Source organism: Leucoraja erinacea, unplaced genomic scaffold, assembly GCF_028641065.1.
Source record: "Leucoraja erinacea ecotype New England unplaced genomic scaffold, Leri_hhj_1 Leri_349S, whole genome shotgun sequence".
NCBI lineage: Eukaryota > Metazoa > Chordata > Chondrichthyes > Rajiformes > Rajidae > Leucoraja > Leucoraja erinaceus.
In genome coordinates, this window is record NW_026576250.1 from 72,501 (window position 1) to 97,575 (window position 25,075).

Below are 25,075 nucleotides of genomic sequence, written 5' to 3' on the forward strand. Positions count from 1 at the left end.
CTTTCTCTGTAACTTAGTTGCTGAAACCCAGGCAACATTCTAGTAAATCTCTCTCTATTTTGTTGACATCCTTCCTATAATTAGGCGACCAAAATTGTACGCCATACTCCATAATTGGCCTCACCAATGCCTTGTACAATTTTAACATTACATCCCAGCTTCTATACTCAATTTAAGAACACTTGCTTTTTGTTCTGCATTTTGTTTGGCGGGATTGCTACCAGGTTTTATACTCAATCCCAGGTGATCAAATCAAACCATATGTTCTACAGGTGGAATGTTTATGAACTCGTGTTCAAGCGATTTGTCACCGCAGCGCCCCCCTAATGGTACAAAAGCCGCAGCGTGCGAATACTCGCATTGCACTTTTTGCTCAGAAATCATCGACAGAAACATCAGGTAAAACGTTTACAGTCATTTATTCTTTGCTGCCCCGTGGAAATAGCAAACACACCGACATAAACACACACACGCACATGCACACACACACACACACGTACATGCACACACACGCACACACATGCACACACACACACACATACACACACACATGCACATGCACACACACACACACATACACACACACACACACACATGCACACACACACACACACACACACATGCACACACACACACACATACACACACACACACACACACACACACACACACACACATGCACACACACACACACACACACACACACGCGCACACACACACACACACACGCACACACACAATACTTCATCCTCAGTAACAATCAGCACGGGAGCACCTCAAGGCTGCATGCTCAGCCCCCTGTTCTACTCACTCCATACCCATGACTGCGTACCCGGACATAGTGTGAACTCCAGCATCAAGTTCGCCGACAACACCGCTGACACCGGACGAATTACAGATAGTGATGAGTCAGAATATAGAAGTGAGATCCTCCATTGACCAAATGGTGCCAGCACAATAACCTGGCTCTCAACATCAATACAACCAAAGAACTGTTTGTGGACTTTGGAAGAGGAAGAATGGGAACCCACAATCCTGTTTATATCAACGGTAGAGAGAGTCAAAAATATCAAATTCCCGGGCGTGCATATTTCTGAAGATCTTTCCTGGAACCAGCACACTGATGCAATTGTAAAGAAAGCACATCAGTGCCTCTACTTCCTGCGAAGATTACGGAGATTCGGTATTGCAAAGAGGATTCTCTTGAACTTCTACAAGTGCAGAGTAGAGAGCAAACTGACTGGTTGCATCGTGTCCTGGTTCATCAAATTGAACATCCAGGACCGGAAAAGACTGCAAAAAGTTGTGACCACTGCCCAGTCCACCACCAGCTCTGACCCCCCCACCATCGAAGGGATTTATCGAAGTCGATGCCACAAAAAACAGCCAACATCATCAGAGACCCACACCATCCTGGCCACACACTCATTTCACCATTGCCATCAGGAAGAAGGTCCAGGAGCATGAAAACTGCAACGTTCCTGTAGCTGTCCATGAACCGCTTCTTCCCTACAGCCATCAGGCTATTAAACAAGACAACAAATAAACTCTGAACTACAACAGACTATTATTATTATTGTTCAATACTTGTTCTTTATTGAGTATGTGTGCATGTGTATATACACACTGAACAATTTTTCTCCCGTGATGTACTATGTTTACATATTCTGTTGTGCTGCAGCAAGTAAGAATTTCATTGTTCTATCTGGGACACATGACATCAAAACACTCTTGACTTGACTCACACACGCCCGCACACACACACACACACACACACACGTAAACACTCTATTTCTCTCTCGAACACACAAGCACGCACGTACACACACTCACACTCTCTCTCACTCTCTCTCTCTCTCTCTCTCTCTCTCACACACACACACACACACACACCCACAATCCCCCCCCCCCCACACGTTCCAGTTACATAACATCACTTAATAAACACACGTTGGACACATGCATAAGGAGGCTTTAGAGGGATACGTGCCAAATGCGGGTAAATTGTCCGAAATTAGACGGGGCACCTTGGTCGGCAAGGAAAAGTTGGGCGGAAGGGTCTATTCTTGCGCTGTGTGACTTTATAAGAATTAATAGAATTGTGAAGCGACGTACCCGCCGGATCCTGGGTATTCTGTAGGTAGAACAGGAGAGGAAAACACACTGCAAATATGCGCATGTGTGTAGATAAGTTGGCATGGTCAATTTTAAATTGTCCATATTATTTAGCATAGGGCTAGTATAAGGGTGATCGCTGGTCGACACGGACCCGGTGGGCCGAAGGGCCTGTTTCCGCGCGGTATCTCGAAACCAACGTAAACATAACATGTCTGAGAAGGTATTTTTCAAATGGAGGAGGAAATGTATTTGAAGGCGTGAGATTGACCAGTTCAAGGGACCTGGTCCTGAATGGGAATTACTGACAGTTAAAATCCCTCCAATGACGTGCAGGTTTGAAGATTAATTGGCCTGATGTGAAAATAAATTGCACCCAGTTAGTGTTAGTGTGCGGGGATCGCTGGTTGGCGCGGACTCGGTGGGCCGATTGGCCTGTTTCCGCGCTGTATTTCCAAATTAAACTAAACTAAACTAAATTAAACCAATCGAAACGAAACTAAAGTAAACTGAATCAAACTGAACTGAACTAAACTAAACCAAACTAAACTAAACCGAACTCAACATCCAGATACAGCAGGCAGTAGGGAAGGCAAAAGGCGTCACAATCTTTATTAGAAGTTTTTCACCAATTGGATGGGGTTATTAAGAGAATACCCCGAAATATGATGTGCAATAACGTTTCACTCAATTGATTGCCGCGCTGGGTGGTGATAACTCGAATAGTGATTACTCAGACGAAATACGACCGGCTTTGTAATTAAATATTATATTATACTCTTTGGGCTTGAAAGGATACAAGATGTCCTGCCTAGTGTCCATCGAATCCCCCAAATAAGGGGGCAAGCGTTCAGTAAAACAGATTAGTTGTAGATTCGTGGATGTGGATGGAATTTTTTTTTACGGACAAAGACAATGCAATGATTCACGAAGACATTGGTGATTTTTGAAGTGGAATTATAGATTACTAGACCAAGTGGGACCTGTTGGGTCCCGTCCCCTCAACCCGTGAGGGAGTGAGGTGAGTGGGGGCGGGTAGAGAGGGGAGGAGTGAAAGGGGAGAGGGGGGGGGGGGGGGGGGGGGGGGGAGAGGGGGGGGGGGGGTGGGGGGGGGGGGGGGGGGGGGGGGGGGGGGGGGGGGGGGGGGGGGGGGGAGAAAAAAAAAGGGGGGGGGGGGGAGGGGGGGAGGGGGGTGGGGAGGGTTTGGGGGGGGAAAGGGGGGGAGAGGGGGGGGGGGGAGGAGGTCACTCGCAGCACAGACGCAGCACGTAGAGCCATTTTAACGTCATCAGCCAAAGCCGCTCAATTTTATTTCAAAGTTATTTCCGATTCTTGAACATTTTGATTAATAACTCGAGAAATAATGCATGAAATTTTCAGATAAGGCGTTTTTTTGACCACGGCATAAATCTCTACCGGAATATGTAAACATGTTACCGTTGCCTCGTCCTTTTTTCGAGAAGGTGTGATCACACACAAGCAAATAAATAGAGAAATCCACAAATCCACATACAAGATCAGAGTTTTATAGTTATAAGGATATGGATATGGATATGGATAATTAACGCCAGAAGTTGTGCTGGGATATTCCTACTTCGACTTTACTGTATGGCAGATTTGGTAGGATGGGACGAATTTTATCCTTCTGATATATGTCATATCCTTCTGTACCTTATCTCCCCCGCTCACTCTAATAAAACCATCAGACTTCGAGAAGAACAGTTACTACTGACCACTTGCCTATAGTTTCGATTGAACCAATTTGACTGTTACCTATATGTGTAGGAAGAAACTGCTGGTGCTGGTTTAAACCGAAGATAGGCACAAAAGGAATGATTAACACAGTGGGACAGGCAGCATCTCTGGAGAGAAGGGTGACGTTTCGGGTCGAGACCGTTCTTCAGACTGGTCTGAAGTCTGAAGGAGGGCCTCGACCCGAAACGTCACCAATTCCTTCTCTCCAGAGATCCTGCCTGTCCCGCTGGGTTACTCCAGCTTGTTGTGTCTATCTTTGATTCTCACCTCTAATTTGAATGGTAATGTATTACTCGTGCACAGTTCTGCCCCATATTCCTCTCTGCAGGAAAGTTTTGAGTTACGCCGCTGGGAAGTTGGCCTGGTCCCTTGCTCATTGAAGCAATCCAGCTTTCCTTGTGAACGGATATTTCAGCCAATTCGTCAATTGCTCCCTGAACTTGCGCTGAGTCACTGCATAAATGCAGGTGTTGGTGCAACAGCTTAGCAGCAGAGACATGTAGCCGACCTCCTGGAAGATAAACACGGGGTCGTTGTAACCAGAGTACGTCAAGGTATTTGTGATTCGATAGTAGAGGAAATGTATAATGAACGTCATCCACAAAAGGACGAAACTTCCGGAGATGGCGAACAGTAAAATGACGGACTTTTTTCTGGTCTCCATTTGAGGGTCAGTGCGATTGTCCTTGTTATTGTGGCGGCGGAGAGCTCTGCGTCCTCTGCTGGCCACGATGATAAATTTCACAGTCAACACATTGAGCAGCACAATCAGGAAAAACGGGAGGAACGGGTTTATAATGCAATTCAGCGCTGAAAACAAGATCCACATTGGGTCGGTATAAAAGCTGGACTTTGTGTGGCAGTACCAGGGCGTGCCGTTGGTGGTGTACCGGGGCTCGTTTTTAAAATACCAGGGAATGTTTCTCAAAATGCTCAGGGTACACACGGTCCAAATCACTCCGGCTGCAACTTTCTTTCTGCAGTACTTGGTTTTCAGCTTCTCCCAGCAGATGGCGACAAAACGATCAAACGTAAAAGCGACGGTTAACCAGACAGAAATGTCCCTGCAGGTGTAGACAAGGATGATTCGGATGCTGCAAAGCGGCGTGATCCATATGAAGCCGTCCGGGAAGAAAATCCCGACAATTCTACTTAATATAACTCCGGTGACGACGACGAGTAGATCCGCCGCTGCCATGCCAACAAGGTAATGAGTGATGCATTTGGAGAGACCACATTTGCCCCTGGACAGGATCACAATTGCAGCCACGTTTGCTGAAAGGAAACAGATAGAAACATAGAAATTAGGTGCAGGAGTAGGCCATTCGGCCCTTCGAGCCTGCACCGCCATTCAATATGATCATGGCTGATCATCCAACTCAGTATCCCGTACCTGCCTTCTCTCCATACCCCCTGATCCCCTTAGCTACAAGGGCCACATCTAACTCCCTCTTAAATATACCCAATGAACTGGCCTCAACTACCCTCTGTGGCAGAGAGTTCCAGAGATTCACCACTCTCTGCGTGAAAAAAGTTCTTCTCATCTCGGTTTTAAAGGATTTCCCCCTTTATCCTTAAGCTGTGACCCCTTGTCCTGGACTTCCCTAACATCGGGAACAATCTTCCTGCATCTAGCCTGTCCAACCCCTTAAGAATTTTGTAAGTTTCTATAAGATCCCCTCTCAATCTTCTAAATTCTAGAGAGTATAAACCAAGTCTATCCAGTCTTTCTTCATAAGACAGTCCTGACATCCCAGGAATCAGTCTGGTGAACCGTCTCTGCACTCCCTCTATGGCAATAATGTCCTTCCTCAGATTTGGAGACCAAAACTGTATGCAATACTCCAGGTGTGGTCTCACCAAGACCATGTACAACTGCAGTAGAACCTCTCTGCTCCTATACTCAAATCCTTTTGCTATGAATGCTAACATACCATTCGCTTTCTTCACTGCCTGCTGCACCTGCATGCCTACTTTCAATGACTGGTGTACCATGACACCCAGGTCTCGCTGCATCTTCCCTTTTCCTAATCGGCCACCATTTGGATAATAGTCTGCTTTCCTGTTTTTGCCACCAAAATGGATAACCTCACATTTATGTAAGACACATTTTCCTCTTATTCAATTAATCTCTTTCTCGGTGGTTGGGAATCATTCATATACTATCACTAATCGTTCAGAAGAATAATTATCCGACGGAAGGATGTGCTAGTCCTGGAGAGGGGCCAGAGGAGGTTTACAGGAACGATCTCAGGAATGAGTGGGTTACCATATTTTAGTATTTGACAGCGCTGGGCCTGTACTCGCTGGAGTTTAGATGAATGAGGGAGACGTCAGTGAAGCGTACCGAATAGTGAAAGGCTTGGATAGAGTGGATGTGGAGGTGATGTTTACCTTGTGGGAGAGTCCAGGACTAGAGGCAGTAGCCTCAGAATTAAAGGACGTCTCTTTGGGAAGGCGACGAGGAGGAAATTATTTACTCAGAGGCTGGTGAATCTGTAGAATTCTACGCCACCGAAGGATGTGGAGGCCGTCAATGGATATTTTAAGGCAGAGGTAGATAGATTCTTGATTAATACGGGTGTCACCGCTTATGGGTAGGAGGCAGGAGAATGGGGTTAAGAGAGAGAGTCAAAGACTTACACTTTAATCACCAAGGCCCTTCACCTCAACAAGGCCGCTCTCCAACAGCCCGCTCCACCTAGAGCAAGCACTACTTTTATTTGCTGCTCAAGGCTTTAACTTGAAGGTATGTGTTGCAGGCTGGCTCCGGCTGGTTTTTAAATGACCCGCTCTTGAACACTCACTGAGGCTTTAAATTCTGCAGCCACTCCCTCGCACCCGCCGTTTCACCCGCCGCACCTCTTCCGACCTATATCTTGCTTTATCCTTTGACAAACTTTCTTGTCATCCACAACTCCAACAATGTTCGTACTATCTGAGTAGTTGCTAAATAAACCACCCATATTCGATCCGATCAATATCACAAAGAAGGTCACAGCATTAATCATTGCGGAACACCGCTGGTTTCAGAACCTCACATAAAAAAAATAAATTGGGTCGTCCTCAACGGAGCTAATTTTTTAATCTAATTTACCAACTCGGTGCGGGTGGCGTAGCGATAGAGTTCTTGTCTTACAGCGCTTGCAGCGCCAGAGACCGGGGTTCGATCCGGTCGTCTACGGGTGCCGTCTGTACGGAGTTTGTACGTTTTACCAGTGATCATAGAAACGTAGAAACATCGAAAATAGGTGCAGCAGGAGGCCATTCGGTCCTTCGAGCCAGCACCGCCATTCATTGTGATCATGGCTGATCGTCCACTATCAATAACCCGTGCCTGCCTTCTCCCCATATCCCTTGACTCCATTAGCCCCTAGAGCTTTGTCTAACTCTCTGTTAAATCCATCCAGTCACTTGGCCTTCACTGCCCTCTGTGGCAGGGAATTCCATAAATTCACAACTCTCTGGGTGAAAACATTTTTTCTCACCTCAGTCTTAAATGACCCCCCCTCCCCTTTATTCTAAGACTTGGTTCTGGTTCTGGACTCGCCCAGCATTGGGAACATTTTTCCTGCATCTAGCTTGTCCAGTCCTTTTATAATTTTACTAGACTAAGGGGGGGGGGGGGGGGGGGGGGGGGGTTTCTGGAGCGCTGGTATGGGTGTTGTTGGCTGCAGTGACTTCTGGTCTCCAGAGGGCTAGTGTGAACATTGTGGACCAAATGGATTCTTGGGGTGGCAGCTCAGTTCCTCAAGCCTGATGTGCTGGCAGCTTACTCACGGCTGGTGGGTTGGCAGTTGACTCACGGCTATTCCTTGAAATTCCATTTCAAGCAGAGTGCTAGGCTACCAAATTCAAGTGCAGTTTCTTATCTCTTCGAGCAGGGTGTAAGTCCACAAAATTCAAGTACAGTTTCATACCACCTCAAGCAGGGTGCAAGGCCACCAAATTCAAATGCAGTTTCATACCATTTCATGCAGGGTGCAACGCCACCACATTCAAATGCAGTTTCATACCATTTCGTGCAAGGCAACCACATTCAAATGCAGTTTCATACTATTTCAAGCAGGGTGAAACCACCATAAAACCACACAGTAGACATTCAATGTGTTCAGTTGATTCACAGCTCAGACAGAGCCGTGACCTCTCCCTTCCCCATCATGCAGAGACTGAACCACACCCACACTTCCGGGTTTTATAATTCCCTCCCCCTCCCACCGGGAAAGGTGTGGCCTTCATGGCGTGATTGACAGGAGCGAGATTCTCAACATTTTTTAAACACTAATAACACTTTTGCTTTTACTTGATGGGAAGAATCCTCTGCACCTGATGAGCAGAGGGGGACTGAGTAAGATGGCCAAAAATCACAGCCGTAAGTGGTAGCATTTTATCTAAAATCAATATAGTGCAAACAGGAAGTTGTCAAGTTTAGACAACAATTTGCAGGCAGTGCCTTTTCACTTCCTCCCAATACCCCAAACCACCATTTTGTCAGGTCTCGGGTTTGATCTAGTTTATGTTTCTTATTGTTTTTTAGTATTAGAGTGTGCATTCTTGGTTTATTTTGGTGTCTCACATCTCCTCTTGTTTCAGGTCCCATTTCCTGTCAGGTCGTTTACCCTCATGTGATTATTGGCCCCGCCCTCATGTGTTTCACCTGTGTCTCGTTATCCCCTGCTAGTCTGTATTTAAGCCCTTTGTGTTTTAGTTCTCATTGCCAGTTCGTTGTGTATGCTACTTGGTATCACCTCGTTCCAGCTCTAGCAATCTTGTGACCTCGACCATTGCCTGTTTTTCGACCTCTGTTTTTTGCCTGCTCCTAGATTGTACTGTTGCCTCTGTTTTGCTTACCTGTGTACCGACTTGGACCGATTAAACTCTGAAGACTGATCTGCCCTGTCTCTGAGCCTGCATTTGTGTCCTCCTCCTTGTTCAGTTCTGATACATTTGCATGCAGTGCCTTTTCACTTCAACCCAAACCCCCCAAACCACCATTTGCAGGCAGTGCCTTTTTACTTCAACCCAACTCCCCCCCCCCCCCCCCCCCCCCCCCCCCCCCCCCCCAACCCAGCAACCATTGCATGCAGTGCCTTTTTATTTCAAACCAACCATATTTTCATTTTCAAACCACATTAAGGGCACTCACAGTTGAGTAGACATGTTTTCAGTTTTATTCAGAGCTCAGAGAGATGGCTTCCTCCTTCTTGCAGAGACTAAGTAAGGCACACCACTTCCTGGTTTTATAGTCCCTCCCTCTCCCTCCAACAGGGGCAGCAGAGAGAATGGCAATTAAAAAAAACACATTAATATCTCTCTGATTTTTCATTGATGGGAAAATCCTCTGGTCCCGGAAGGCGGACGGGGGCTCTGAGTGAGTTGGCCAAAAATGAGGGTTGTAGATGGCGGCGTTCTCTTGGAAATCGCAGCACAGTGGGTCAAAAGCGGTCAAGAGCAGACTTTTAGTAATGTAGATATGTTTCTATAAGTTACCCCCTCATCCTTCTAAACTCCAGTGAATACAAGCATAGTCTTTGCAATCTTTCCTCAGATGACAGTCCTGCCATCCCAGGGATCAATCTTGTGAACCTCTATCACGAGGATGTCCTTCCTCAAATTAGGAGACCAAAACTGTACACAATACTCCAGATGTGGTCTCACAATACAACTATACAACTGCAGAAGAACCTCTTCACTCCTATACTGAAATCCTCTTGTTATGAAGGCCAACATTCCATTAGCTTTCTTCACTGCCTGCTGTACCTGTAAGGCAACTTTCAGTGACCGGTGTACAAGGACACCAGGTCTCGCTGTACCTCCCCCTTACCTAACCTAACCCCATTGAGATAATTATCTGCCCCCTTGTTTTTGCCGCCAAAGTGGATAATCTCACATTTATCTATCACGTGGGTTATCTTCAATTTGCTCCCACATTCCAAAGATCTATTTGTTATTTGGCTTGGTATAAATGTAAATTGTTCTTAGAGTTGGGGTCGCTGGTCGGTGCGGACCAAACGCAATGGGACCTGTTTCCGCGCTGTATCTCTGAATTTAAACTAAACAAAACTCACCGTCCGACCATTGTAAGTTCATGTTGGGGACCAGCTTATCGTGCAGGACACCTTGTCAAATGCATTATTCCCGTAAATGAAGAGAAGCAGTTCACTGCCCTACCCTCCTAAAGTAATCACCAACATGAATCACTTACTCAACGAAAGCTCAATCAGGTTTGCCTGACTGGAACTCACCACACCACAATTCTGAGAAGGCCACGCTACATCGCATCCCAGAGGAGGAGTTACCTGGAGCTGTGAGTATAAAAACAGCGCGGGGCTTACTTCTACAGAGGCCCGGGGAGCCGTTGGTGAGAGGAGGAGTTACCTGGAGCTGTGAGTATAAAAACAGCGCGGGGCTTACTTCTACAGAGGCCCGGGGAGCCGTTGGTGCGAGGAGGAGTTTCCTGGAGCTGTGAGTATAAAAACAGTGCGGGGCTTACTTCTACAGAGGCCCGGGGAGCCGTTGATGCGAGGAGGAGTTACCTGGAGCTGTGAGTTACCCAAATCTGCAACGTCCCATCTCACTTCCAGAGAAGGATTCTGGTGGAAGCCTCTGATTGGTGGAAGAGGACCAGAGGAAGCAGCTGATTGGCTTGTATCCCGGGTAAGGCTTTATTGTATTTGAATAAGGGGGAGAATGAGGGCCAGGGCAGTTTACTGTTCTGGATGTCAGATGTGGGAGGTCATGGAGTCTGAGTGCCCTCCAGACGTCCATATCTGCGCCAGGTGCGTCGAGATGGGGCTCCTAAGGGACCGTGTTAGGAGCCTGGAGCAGCAACTCGATGACCTCTGTCTGCTCAGGGAGAGCGAGGAGGTCATAGAAAGGAGTTACAGGGAGATGGTCACTCCAAGACCACGGGAGACAGAAAACTGGGTCACAGTTAGGAAGGGCAATGGGCAGAGGCAGGGACTGGTGAGTACCCCGGTGGCTGTACACCTTGAAAATAAGTACTCATGCTTGAGTAAGGGTGGGGGAGACAGCCTACCTGGGGGCAGCGACAGCGGCCGGGCCTCTGGCACAAAGACCGGTCCTGTTGCTCAGAAGGGTAAGGAAAAGGCGGCGCGGCTCTGGCCAGCAGCGGCCTCTGCAGCCTGTCCGCGTTTTATTATTTTTTGTCTGTGTTTTTATGTAGTTTTTGTTATTTTATGTTGGGGTGTGTGTGTGGGGGGGCGGGGGTGGGGGTGGGAGGGGGGGGGGAAACTTTTTGAATCTCTCCCTGCACTGGAGACCCGACCTTTTCTCGTCGGGTCTCAGGTGTCGCTGAGGCCGCAACGAGGAGCGGCCTCCAACAGGAAGAAGCCGGGGACTCAGGTGTCGACTCACCGTTGCCGTCGCGGAGCTGGCCGAGTCCGGAGCGGGTGGAGCGGTGGAGGAGCACTGCTGCTGCTGCTGCTGCGGCTGCTGCGGCCCGACTGGAGAGTCGGAGGCTCCAACGACGGGTCTGTGGACGACGGCACCGGGAGCCCATGGCTCCCTGGAGGGAGACCGCTTTTCGGGGCTCTCGCAGCGGCGACCTCTCCCGCCCGAGTTGCGGGGTTGAAGAGCTCCTGGAGCGGGGCCTACATCACTGCCCCGCGCGGCTGGAATGGCCGCGGGACTCTGCGAGCGCACACCGGGGGCTCTAACAGCAAGACCCGATGTGCGACCTCGCATCACCCGGCGTGGCTTTAATGGCCGCGGGACAATCGCCATCGCCAGCCGGGGACTATGACTTTGACTCTGACATCGGGGGGGGGGAGAGTGCAGTGGAGAGATAAGTTTATTTGGCCTTCCATCACAGCTATGTGATGGATGTTTATGTTAAATGTAATTATGTTGTGTCTGGGGTCTATTTGTGCGTAATGTATGGCTGCAGAAACGGCATTTCGTTTGGACCTCCAGGGGTCCAAATGACAATTAAATTGACTCTTGACTCTTGAAAAGAAGAGGAGGGCAATTGTAATAGGGGACTCTATAGTCAGGAGGTCGGATAGGCGATTCTGTGGACGCAGACAGGAGACCCGGATGGTAGTTTGCCTCCCTGGTGCCAGGGTCAGGGATGTGTCTGAACGTGTCCAAGAAATCCTGAAATGGGAGGGAGAGGAGCCTGAGGTTGTGGTACATATAGGTACCAACGACATGGGTAAAAAAAGAGAAGAGGTCCCGAAAGAAGAATTTAGGTAGTTAGGTAGAGAGTTAAGGAGAAGGACTGCAAAGGTAACAATCTCAGGATTACTGCCTGTGCCACGCGACAGTGAGAGTAGGAATGGAGTGAGGTGGAGGGTAAATGCGTGGATGAGGGACTGGTGCAGTGGGTGTGGATTCAAGTTTCAGGATCATTGGGACCTCTTTTGGGGAAGGTGCGACCTGTACAGAAAGGATGAGTTGTACTTGAACTCGAGGGAGACCAATATCCTGGTGGGGAGATTTGCAAAGGCTACTGGGGAGACTTTAAACTAGTATGGTTGGGGGGAAGGACTCGAATTGGGAAAGCTAGCAGTCAGTGTGTAAGGCAGGAGGCAGAGAATGGTAGCACTCTGACCCAAAATGTAGGGGAGAGAGAAGAAAAAGACAATAAACAGAGAATAAGAGAGGGTGGGTTTCTTAAATGTGTATATTTTAATGCTAGGAGCATTGTAAGAAAGGTGGATGAACTTAGAGCCTGGATTGACACCTGGAAGTATGATGTTGTGGCGATCATTGAAACATGGTTGCAGGAGGGCTGTGATTGGAAACTAAATATTCCAGGATTTCGTTGCTTCAGGTGAGATAGAATTGGAGGGGCAACAGGTGGAGGTGTTGCATTGCTTATCAGGGCAGATATTACAGCAGTGCTTTGGCAGGAGAGATTAGAGGGCTCATCTAGGGAGGCTATTTGGGTGGAACTGAGAAATGGGAAAGGGGTAGCAGCACTTATAGGGGTGTATTATAGACAAATGGGGAGCGATAATTGGAAGAGCAAATATGTAAGGAGATTGCAGATATTAGTAGTAAGCACAAGGTAGTGATTGTGGGGGATTTCAATTTTCCACACATAGACTGGGAAACACATTCTGTAAATGGGCTGGATGGGTTGGAGTTTGTAAAATGTGTGCAGGATAGTTTTTTGCAGCAATACATAGAAGTACCTACTAGAGAAGGGGCAGTGCTGGACCTCCTGTTAGGAAATGAGACGGGACAGGTGGCGGAGGTATGCGTTGGGGAACAGTTCGGGTCCAGTGATCACAATACCATTAGTTTCAATATAATTATGGAGAGGGTCAGAACTGGACCTAGGGTTGAGATTTTTGATTGGAGAAAGGCTAACTTTGAGGAGATGTGAAAGGATTTAAAAGGAGTAAATTGGGACAGTTTGTTTTATGGGAAAGATGTGGAAGAGAAATGGAGGACATTTAAAGGTGAAATTTTAAGAGTACAGAATCTTTATGTCCCTGTTCGGTTGAAAGGAAATAGTAAAAATTGGAAAGAGCCATGGTTTTCAAGGATAATTGGACACTTGGTTCGGAAAAAGAGAGAGATCGACAATAATTATAGGCAGCTTGGAGTAAATGAGGTGCTTGAGGAGTATAAAGAATGTAAAAAGAATCTTAAGAAAGAAATTAGAAAAGCTAAAAGAAGATATGAGGTTGCTTTGGCAAGTAAGGTGAAAGTAAATCCAAAGGGTTTCTACAGCTATATTAATAGCAAAAGGATAACGAGAGTTAAAGTTGGTCCATTGGAGAGTCACAGTGGACAGCTATCTGCAGAGCCGAAAGAGATGGGGGAGATATTGAACAATTTATTTTCTTCGGTATTCACCAAGGAGAAGGATATTGAATTATGTGAGGTAAGGGAAACAAGTAGAGTAGCTATGGAAACTATGAGGATCAAAGAAGAGGAAGTACTGACACTTTTGAGAAATATAAAAGTGGATAAGTCTCCAGGTCCAGACAGGATATTCCCTAGGACATTGAGGGAAGTTAGTGTAGAAATAGCAGGGGCTATGACAGAAATATTTCAAATGTCATTAGAAACGGGAATAGTACCGGAGGATTGGCGTACTGCGCATGTTGTTCCATTGTTTAAAAGGGGTCTAAGAGTAAACCTAGCAATTATAGACCTGTTAGTTTGACGTCAGTGGTGGGCAAGTTAATGGAAAGGATACTTAGAGATAATATATATAATCATCTGGATAAACAGGGTCTGATTAGAAACAGTCAACATGGATTTGTTCCTGGAAGGTCATGTTTGACTAATCTTCTTGAATTTTTTGAAGAGGTTACTTAGGAAATTGATGAGGGTAAAGCAGTGGATGTTGTATATATGGACTTCAGTAAGGCCTTTGACAAGGTTCCTCACGGAAGGTTGGTTAAGAAGGTTCAATTGTTGGATATTAATGGTGGAGTAGCAAGATGGATTCAACAGTGGCTGAATGGGAGATGCCAGAGAGTAATGGTGGATGGTTGTTTGTCAGGTTGGAGGCCAGTGACTAGTGGGGTGCCACAGGGATCTGTGTTGGGTCCACTGTTGTTTGTCATGTACATCAATGATCTGGATGATGGTGTGGTAAATTGGATTAGTAAGTATGCAGATGATACTAAGATAGGAGGGGTTGTGGATAATGAAGTAGATTTTCAAAGTCTACAGAGAGATTTATGCCAGTTGGAAGAGGGGCTTAAAGATGGCAGATGGAGTTTAATGCTGATAAGTGTGAGGTGCTACATCTTGGCAAATCAAAATTGGGCGTACATGGTAAATGGTAGTGAATTGAAGAATGCAGGTGAACAGAGGGATCTGGGAATAACTGTGCACAGTTCCCTGAACGTGGAATCTCATGTAGATAGGGTGGTAAAGAAAGCTTTTGGTGTGCTGGCCTTTATAAATCAGAGCATTGAGTGTAGAAGTTGGAATGTAATGTTAAAATTGTACAAGGCATTGGTGAGGCCAATTCTGGAGTATGGTGTACAATTTTGGTCGCCTAATTATAGGAAGGATGTCAACAAAATAGAGAGAGTACAGAGGAGATTTTACTAGAATGTTGCCTGGGTTTCAGCAAATAAGTCACAGAGAAAGGTTGAACAAGTTAGGGCTTTATTCTTTGGAGCGCAGAAGGTTAAGGGGGGACTTGATAGAGGTCTTTAAAATGATGAGAGGGATAGACAGAGTTGACTGAGAGGGATAGACAGAGTTGACATAGAAACATAGAAACATAGAAATTAGGTGCAGGAGTAGGCCATTCGGCCCTTCGAGCCTGCACCGCCATTCAATATGATCATGGCTGATCATCCAACTCAGTATCCCGTACCTACCTTCTCTCCATACCCCCTGATCCCCTTAGCCACAAGGGCCACATCTAACTCCCTCTTAAATATAGCCAATGAACTGGCCTCAACTACCCTCTGTGGCAGAGAGTTCCAGAGATTCACCACTCTCTGTGTGAAAAAAAGACCTGGACAAGCTTTTCCCACTGAGAGTAGGGAAGATTCAAACAAGGGACACGACTTGAGAATTAAGGGACTGAAGTTTAGGGGTAACATGAGGGGGAACTTCTTTACTCAGAGAGTGGTGGTTGTGTGGAATGAGCTTCCAGTGAAGGTGGTGGAGGCAGGTTCGTTTTTATGATTTAAAAATAAATTGGATAGTTATATGGACGGGAAAGGAATGGAGGGTTATTTTATTTTAACTTATTAAGTATTGAAGCTATCTGTGGAAATGTGTGGTGTTATGTCTGTCTTGAAGCTGTTGTGGCACTGTAATTTCCTGTAAAGGATTATTAAAGGTAATTCAAGTCTGAACGCAGGTATATGGGACGAGGGGAGAATACGTGTTCGGCACGGACTAGAAGGGTCGAGATGGCCTGTTTCCGTGCTGTAATTGTTATATGTTATATGTTATATCCTTAATAATCGTCCGCCAAAATATCTCCATTATGGATATAAGACTGACCGGCGTATAATGTCCTGATCTCCACCCCTATGTTCCACCGTTCCAACGTGGACGGCATGGTGGCGCAACGGTAGAAACATAGAAAATAGGTGCAGGAGTAGGCCATTCGGCCCTGCGAGCCAGCACCGCCATTCATTGTGATCATGGCTGGTCGTCCCGTAGCGACAGCCTTAATGCGCCAGAGACCCGAGTTCGATTCTGACTACGGGTGCTGTCTGTACCGAGTTCGCACGTTCTCAGCGTGACCTTCGTGGGTTTTTTTCCCTCGAGATCTTCGGATTCCTCACACACTCCAAAGACGTACGGGTTTGTAGCTTAATTGGCTTGGTATCAACGTAAAAACAAAAACTGTCCCAAGTGCGCGTAGGATTAGTGTGTGGGGAACGTTGGTCGGCGTGGACTCGATGTTTCATCGCTGTATATGTAAACTAAGCTAAAATAAACTAATTCACAAACAGCTTTGCCTATTGTCCATTCTTCAGTGACCTTACCCGTGGGTTAATAAGATATTGTACATTTAGACTAGTTTGCAATCGAGCTTTTGCACAAATGAGAATTCCAGGTTGAACACTTACCTGGAACGCCGACCGCAGCGAGAATGGGATAATAGATGGCGTAGAGTAATCCTCTTGCTGGCTCATGCATCCTCTTTCGTTGAAACCTTGATACATATCGTTCGTGAGAAGTGTGATACGCTAAACTCGAACATCGCCTAATGTAGACATGAATAAATTCCCCAGAGAATACATTAACCAATACCATTGCATAATATACTTATTTCAGATAAATATACACAAAACGCCGATTGGGGAACAGTGGCCCTTAATTCGTCCTGCAGAGAATACACCCAAGATAGAATCAAAAAGCCGATTATTATCTCAATGGGGTTAGGTTAGGCGAGGGGGAGGTGCAGTAAGACCTGGTCCTTGTACACCGGTCACTGAAAGCTGGCTTACAGGTACAGCAGGCAGTGAAGAAAGCTAATGGAATGTTTGCCTTCATAACAAGAGGATTTCAGTATAGGAGCAAAGAGATTCTTCTGCAGTTGTATAGAGCTCTGGTGAGACCACATTTGGAGTATTGTGTACAGTTTTGGTCTCCTAATTTGAGGAAGGACGTCCGTGTGATCGAGGCAGTGCAGCGTAGGTTCACGATATTGATTTCTGGGATGGCGGGACTGTCATATGAGGAAAGATGGAAAGACTAGGCTTGTATTCACTGGAATTTAGAAGGATGAGGGGGTATCTTATAGAAACATATAAAATTATAAAAGGACTGGACAAGCTAGATGCAGGAAATTTTTCCCCAATGTTTGGCGAGTCCAGAACCAGGGGCCACACACAGTCTTAGAATAAAGTCATTTAAGAATGAGGTGAGAAAAATCCTTTTCACCCAGAGAGCTGGGAATTCCCTGCCACAGAGGGCAGTGGAGGCCATATCACTGGATGGATTTAAGAGAGAGTTAGATAGAGCTCTAGGGGCTAGTGGAATCAAGGCATGTGGGGAGAAGGCATGCACGGGTTATTGATAGGGGACGATCAGCCACGACCACAATGGTGGCTCAAATGGCCGAATGGCCTCCTCCTGCACCTATTTTGTATGTAATAAAGAATCTATAAATCGCCATGTGTTCAAGAAGGAACTGCAGATGCTGGAAAATCGAAGTTACACAAAATTGCTGGAGAAACGCAGCGGGTGCAGCAGCATCTATGGAGCGAAGGAAATAGGCGACGTTTCGGGCTGAAACCCTTCTTCAGACTGATGGGGGGTGGGATGTATCCTTACCCCCCACCCCCCATCAGTCTGAAGAAGGGTTTCGGCCTGAAACGTTGCCTATTTCCTTCGCTCCATAGATGCTGCTGCACCCGCTGCGTTTCTCCAGCAATTTTGTGTACCTATAAATCGCCATGTAGCTTGCTGGGAAGTAAATGCCAACAATCCTATATAATATGACTCCTGTGATGATGACGAGAAGGTCTGCCGTTGCCATGCCTACCAGGTAGTAGGTGATGTATTTGTAGAGGTCGCATTTCCCCCGGGACAGGATAATAACCAGCTGAAATAAAACAAGATGGTCAAACTAAAATAATTGCATTTTTATGTTGTAAATCGCACTACATTCATGTATCAATCTCACATTAGATTATTGAGATTAAACTACATACAGGGAACACGTCCTTCGACCCACAATGCCTATGCGGAACATGATGCTAAAATAAACTAATCCCATTTGTCCACACTTAATCCATATTCCTCTATATCCTGCACGTTTGAGCCATCATCTAGAACACAGCTGAACGCAGATGACAGGGTGTGGCTCAGGCTGGTGAATTTATAATTCAACTGTAAGGACTGTGCTTCCGTATGGTTTAGTTTAATTTAGTTTAGGGATACAGCGTGGAAAGAGGCCCTTCGACCCACTGAGTCCGCATCAACCCCCGCACATGAACACTACCCTATACTCATTGGGGGCAATATATATGTATATCACGCCAATGAACCCACATACCTGTGCGTGGTGTTGTGGATGTGTGTGTGTGTGTGTGTGTGGGGGGGGGGGGGGGGGGGGGGGGTGGGTGGAGGGACCCCGAAGGTTTCGGAGAAAACCCACGCAGGTCACGGGGAGAACGTAAAGACTCCGCACAGACAGCACGCATAGTCAGGGTCGAACACGCAGTAACTTTACTGCTGCCAAACTGTGCCGCCCAGAAGTGTCTCGCAGATAATAATACAATGTGAAAGCAAAGAAGGAAGCATGAATAGGGGGAGTGGTGTGCGATGAGGGTGATAACATATGATGAGCGTTTGACGGCACTGGGCCTGTGCTCGCTGAAGTTTAGAAGAATGAGAGGTGGAGGGTCATTCAAACGTACAGTGTGAAAGGCTCGGGTAGAGTGGATGTGGAGAGACACTTGTGGGAGTCTAGTACTAGAGGTCGTAACCTCAGCCTCAGAACGTTGTTTTAGGAAGGAGACGAAGAGGAATCGATTTAGTCAGAGGGTGGTGAATCTGTAGAATTCTGTACCTCAGAAAGATGTGGAGGACAACTCAGTGGATACATTTAAGGCAGAGATAGATAGATTATTGATTGAGTTTTCGTTGTACATAATTTGCTACAACTTTATAGCGTAAGCTGTTTGCTGCGGTGGCCACATGATTGCAGGAACATACACGGAGAGAACAGGACCACGGTGCTGGGGACTTTGCAGTTGAGCTGCCCCCACGTCCTAACCGACAACCATTCTCCCGCTACTTTACACATATTCAGCGCTCCACTAAATGCTTATATTTACAGCTTCTACCACCACAAGTTTTCATACATCGGCTTCCATCTGACAATCCTTGCTCTCAAGGGTTATGGAAGAAGGCAGGAGAATGGGGTTAGGATGACCAGATAAATCAGCCATTATTAAATGGCGAAGTAGACTTGATGGGCAGAGTGGCCTCATTCTACTCCAATCACTCACGACCTTATGACCTTATGAAAAATATGTGTCTATCCCTCTACCCCTACTGCACCCAAGTCGCACTAGCTTCTCGTTATCACCCAACAACCAGCGAACAGCGAACCAGCTTGTACTCGCTAGAATTTAGAAGATTGAGCGGGGATCTTACAGAAACTTTCAAAATTCTTAAGGGGTTGGACAGGCTAGATGCAGGAAGATTGTTCACGATGTTGGGGAAATCCAGGACAAGGGGGTCACAGTTTAAGGATAAGGGGGAAATCCTTTAGGATCGAGATGAGAAAAACAATTTTCACACAGAAAGTGGTGAATCTCTGGAACTCTCTGCCACAGAAGGTAGTCGAGGCCAGTTCATTGGCTATATTTAAGTGGGAGTTAGATGTGGCCCTTGTGGCTAAAAGGGTCAGGGGGTATGGAGAGAAGGCAGGTACGGGATACTGAGTTGGATGATCAGCCATGATCATATTGAATGGCGGTGCAGGCTCGGAGGGCCGAATGGCCTACTCCTGCACCTAATTTCTATGTTTCTATGTTTCTATGAACAAAGGCCGGTTTCCTTTATCATTGTTACTTTTTTGCATATCTTCTACTCTTCATCATCGTCTACAATTCTCGTTTCCCTTAGTGTGAAGAAGGGTCTCGACCGGAAACTCCCCCATTCCTTCCCTCCAACGATGCTGCCTGTCCCGCCGAGTTACTGCAGCTGGTTGTCTTCGGTTTAACCAGCATCTGCATTTCCTTCCTACACGATTTCCATTCATTTATTTTTCTTCTTTGCCTGGTCAAACCTGGGCCACCCGTCTCTCCATCTCCACTTATATAAAAAAACAACAACACCCATAACCATATAACCATATAACAATTACAGCACGGAAATAGGCCATCTCGACCCTTCTAGTCCGTGCCGAACATGTATTCTCCCCTAGTCCCATCTACCTGCACTCAGACCATAACCCTCAATTCCTTTCCCGTCCATATACCTATCCAATTTATTCTTAAATTATAAAATCGAACCTGCCTTCACCACTTCCACTGGAAGCTCATTCCACACAGCTACCACTCTCTGAGTAAAGAAGTTCCCCCTCATGTTACCCCTAAACTTCTGTCCCTTAATTCTCTGCCCCACTGCCCGGGCTACAGAACAGGTTTTCCATTACAGATATTTCTGTCCGCCCCTGAGATTTAATCAGCGCACCTGATGGAGCCTGAATGAGAACAGATGCCGAACGTCTATTGTTTCGTTTAATTTAGAGATACAGCGCGGAAACAGGCCCGTTCCGCACCGAGCTGCGATCCCCGCTCATTGGACACTATCCTCAGCACACTAGGGATAATTTACAAGTATACCAAGTCAACTAATCCACAAACCTGAACGTCTTTGGAGTGTGGGAGGCAACCGAAGATCTCGAAGAAATCCCAGGCGGTCACGGGGTTAACGTACAGATAGCATCCGTAGTCGGGATCGAACCCGCTCCCCGGCGCTGCAATCGCTGTACGCTGCGATCGCTGTGACCGCTGTGCCACCGTGCCGCCCATGGTTCTTACATTACAATTCACAGTGGAAAAGATTATATGAGGGAAACGTTGAATATAAAATGAGGTACTGGCATTACTTTAATGCATATTAATCAACTGGATTAAATATGGATTAAACATCAAATGTTTAACGCAGAAGTTTGGTTTGGGAAACAATGAAAATCACGAATGAAGCGGTGAATAATTAAAACATATTTGCTCTGAGTGTCAGAGGTAACCCATTGAAGCTTACCGAATAGTGAAATACTTGGATGGAATCGATGTGGAGTCGATGATTCCACTTGTGGGGGAGACCAGGACTTGAGGTCATGGCCTCAGATTTAAAGGACGTTCCTTTAGAAAGGAGAGTAGGAAGAATTTCTTTAGTCAGATGGTGGTAAATCTGGGGATTTATTGCCACAGAACGCCTTTAATGTCGTCAATGGATATTTTTTAAGGCGGAGATAGATAGATTCTTCATTAGAGCGGGTGTCAGAGGTTTGGGGAGAAGGCAGAAGAACGGGGTTAGGAGGGAAAGATAGATGAAACAGGATGGAATGGCGGAGTAGACTTGATGGGCCGAATGGCGCAATTCTGTTCCTATCACTTATCCTATCACACCTGCGCTGTTAGTGTACCCTTTTACATGCCTAATAAGCAACGGAGAGTAGAGAGAATATGTAGTCATAGTTATTCTCACTGTGAACTCCGCTTTCAAGAATGACACTAGCTCCTCTAAAAAACGCGTTCCAAAGGGGAATATCAGCAGAAACTGTGGGCGACATTGCAATCCGATGAAGGGTCTCGACCCAAACTGTCACCCATTCCTACTCTCCAGAGAAGCTCTCTGCCCCGGTGAGTTACTCCAGCTTTCGTGCCTACACATCTACACGGATTCAGCTATCACTACCTACAGCTATACAGCTTTAGCATGTATGTCCTGTGCACATTTCCCTTAAATATAATCGGGTGGAAGTCAAGTCAAGTCACTTTTATTTCTATAGCACATTTAAAAACAACTCTCGTTGCCCAAAGTGCTTTACATCAGTGCACGTACTAACGTGCTGCATACAGTGGTACATAGATCAACAATACATACATAGATACATACATACAGCCCTCCCTCATAGGTCCTCGAGAAAAGCTTGAGAGTAAAAATAAGTTTTAAGTCTCGACCGAAAGGAGTTGATGGAGGGGGCAGTTCTGATGGGAAGGGGGATGCTGTTCCACAGTCTAGGGGCTGCAACCACAAACGCGCGGTCGCCCCTGAGCTTATGCCTAGACCGCGGAATATTCAGCAACCCCAAGTCGGCCGATCTGAGGGACCTGGAGGTGGAGTGGTGGGTGAGAAGACTTTTGATGTAGGTGGGGGGCAAGCCCATTGAGGGCTTTGTAGACATAAAGAAGGAGCTTGACATTTATTCGGAACCGCACAGGGAGCCAGTGGAGAGAGGCCAGAATCGGGGTGATGTGGTTAAGAGTTTAAGAAGGAACTGCAGATGCTAGAAAATCGAAGGTAGACAATAGTGCTGGAGAAACTCAGCGGGTGCAGCAGCATCTATGGAGCGAAGGAAATAGGCAACGTTTCAGGCCGAACCCCTTCTTCAGCCATCATGTGGTCCCTTTTTCGGGTGCCCGTCAGGCCTCGCTCCGGCGTTTTGGACCAGTTGCAGGCGGGACAGGGAAGATTGGCTGATGCCAGTGTAAATGGAGTTGCGCTAATCGAGGCGGAAGGAGATAAATGAGTGGATGATCTTTTCGAGGTCGTCAAATTGAAGGAATAGTTTTATTTTAGCTATCGTCTGAAGCTGGAAGGAGCTAGCTTTTACCACGGCATTGAATTGTTTGTCAAATTTGACGCGAGGTTTGAGCAATGGGGTAAGGTTTCCAATGGATTGTTCGTCTTTTTGTTTCTGCAGCAAGGAACCATGTCTTGCCCGACCGAATAGAACGAGTATATGCATTCCCTCGGCAATCCATTCCAATTCCATTCAAATTCAAAACGCGACAGAAAATTCCGGGTTAAGCAAAGAAATATTGCAGGGAATAACAACTCCACTGTCGTGAAAAACATTATTGAATAGTGAACGTCTTGGATAGAGTGGACGTGGAGAGAGGATGCTTCAATTAGTGAGAGAGTCTCGGTTAGAGGTCTAAAAGGTCAGAATGGGAATGGGAATGTGAGTTCAAGTGTTGAGCAACGGGGGTTCAGGTAGGTTTATGCTGACTAAACCGAGATGTTCAGCGAAATGATCGCCCAGCCAGCGACTGCTCTCGCCGATATAGGCGAGTCTACACCTGGAACAGTAGATACAGTAGCTGAGGTTGAAGGAAGTGCAAATTAACCTCTGCCTCACATGAAAAGACTGTTGGGCTCCTTGGACAGAGTCGAGGGGGAGGTAAAGGGACACGTGTTGCGTCTCCTGCTTTCCTTCTGCAATTCCATCCTGTAGCTACCAAGCCTTTCATATTAATGCGTCAGGAAGAATTGATCGTTCAAACATTCACTCTGGAACTGGGCAATCTGCAACAACACACGTGTTACAAGGGAAATTAATGTCCCTAAATATTATATTATTTGGTATGGACCAATGATATTATTTACATGGTGGCAAAACAGATGAATTGTGAACTATTTGTAATTAACTTGGAACGCTCCATATGAGTATTTACCCGTGCTTATGTAGATGATATGGATAATATTTATTTCTTGTTATGTCGTTTGGAGAAATGCCACTAAAGAGATATTTTCAATTTTGTGTGGTTCTAAAACATCTTTCTCGCGTCCTCCAGTTTAAATTCCATTTGGAATATTTTGGAGGACCAAGAAACCAAGAACCAAGAACCAAGAGTGAAACTTAAATGCTACTCATTTAAGGCTTGGATGGACTGGATGTGGAGAGGATGTTTCCACTCGTGGGAGAGTCTAGGACCAGAGGTCACGGCCTCAGAATTAAAGGAAGTTCCTTTAGCAAGGAGATAGGGAGCAATTTATTTAGTCAAAAGGTGGTGAATCTGGGGAATTCTTTGCGAAAAAAGTCTGTGGAGGCCAAGTCAATGTATGGCAGAGATATATAGATTCTTATTTAGTGCCCGTGGCAGGGGTTAAGGGGCGAAGGCAGGATAATGGTATCAGGAAGGAGAGATAGACCAGCCATGATTGAATGGTAGAGTAGACTTGATGGGCCCATTGGGCCCACTTATGACCTGCGTTTATCCAATCTTAACAAATTAACATAATTGCCGCAAATGTGAAATGTCTTCGGCTAGTCGGATGAAAGCAAGGGCCTTCAACCTCAGCTACTGGTGGTGCAGCGGTATAGTTGTTGCCTTGAAATGGGAGAGACACGGGCTCAATACTTATTGTGGGTGCTTGTTTGTACGGAGTTTGTACGTTCTCCCCGTGACCAGCGTGGGTTTTCCCCGGGATCCCCGGTTTCCTCCCACACTCCAAAGACGTACAGGTTTGTAGATTAATAGACTTGGTGTAATTGTAAATTTTCCCAAATGTGTGTATGATCGGGACATGTGCGGGGATGGCTGGGCGGAACACACTCGATGGGCCGAATGGGCCTGTTACCGCGCTGTGTCTCGAAACAAAGCTAAACTAAACGAAACTAAACTAAAACCCCGAGGCTTATTATATATAAATTAAAAAAAACAGGGTTTGCCCAGAAAAGTAAGAGCATAAGATCAAAAGGTCAGAAGTGATGGGAGCATAATGAGGCCATTCGGTCCATTAAATGTGTGCCTCCTGATCCCATTCTCCTTCCTCGCGGACTACCATCGCACTAGAGCGGCGTCTCCTGTCGGGACCGGCCAGAACCCCAGCTTCGGCGGCGGCGCAGCACTGAAACACCGGCACGGAGCGTGCCTGACCCGGTCGCGGGGCGGTAACCTCCGGAGTGTTGTGGCCGCCGACTCCAACATCTAGGAACTGCGGTCTGTGGAGCGTCCAGCCGCGGGCGGCGCTGGATTAAAACACCGCCGAGGCTGGGATCTCCGAGATCGAGGCCCAGATCGCCAGTCGGAGCTCCGACCTGTGGACATCGGGAGCCGCGGTCTCCGGGGAGGGAGCGGTCGTTGCAGACACTCCAAGCCGCCGAGGAGTGTTTCTCCCGACGCCGGGGCTCCATCATCCGGCAAGAGGGCCTGAAAACATCGGACTGGCTGCGGAGGCAATAAATAGGCCCCCAATAAATAGACAACAGAGGAAGAGGACTAAACGTTCTGATGCCTTTCCCCACAGTGGAAATGTTTGATTCTGC

General features: G+C 46.7%; 1 protein-coding gene across 1 annotated transcript; it reads right to left on the reverse strand.

Moving 5' to 3' along the window:
• Nucleotides 1–4,243: 4,243 nt before the first annotated feature.
• LOC129693567 (probable G-protein coupled receptor 139) lies at nucleotides 4,244–16,473 on the reverse strand. Its single transcript, XM_055630365.1, has 2 exons — nucleotides 16,404–16,473; nucleotides 4,244–5,145 (listed from the first exon to the last, which is right to left on the reverse strand). The coding sequence occupies exons 1-2, from the start codon at nucleotides 16,471–16,473 to the stop codon at nucleotides 4,244–4,246; spliced, it is 972 nt and encodes a 323-aa protein (XP_055486340.1).
• Nucleotides 16,474–25,075: the final 8,602 nt, after the last annotated feature.

Bases quoted from the DNA above. Each gene is read 5' to 3' on its own strand.
- LOC129693567 (XM_055630365.1), bottom strand. From the start codon at position 16,473: ATGCATGAGCCAGCAAGAGGATTACTCTACGCCATCTATTATCCCATT. The intron at 5,146-16,403 runs GTAAGTGTTCAA...GTTTCCTTTCAG, and splicing joins CGCTGCGGTCGGCGTTCCAG to CAAACGTGGCTGCAATTGTG.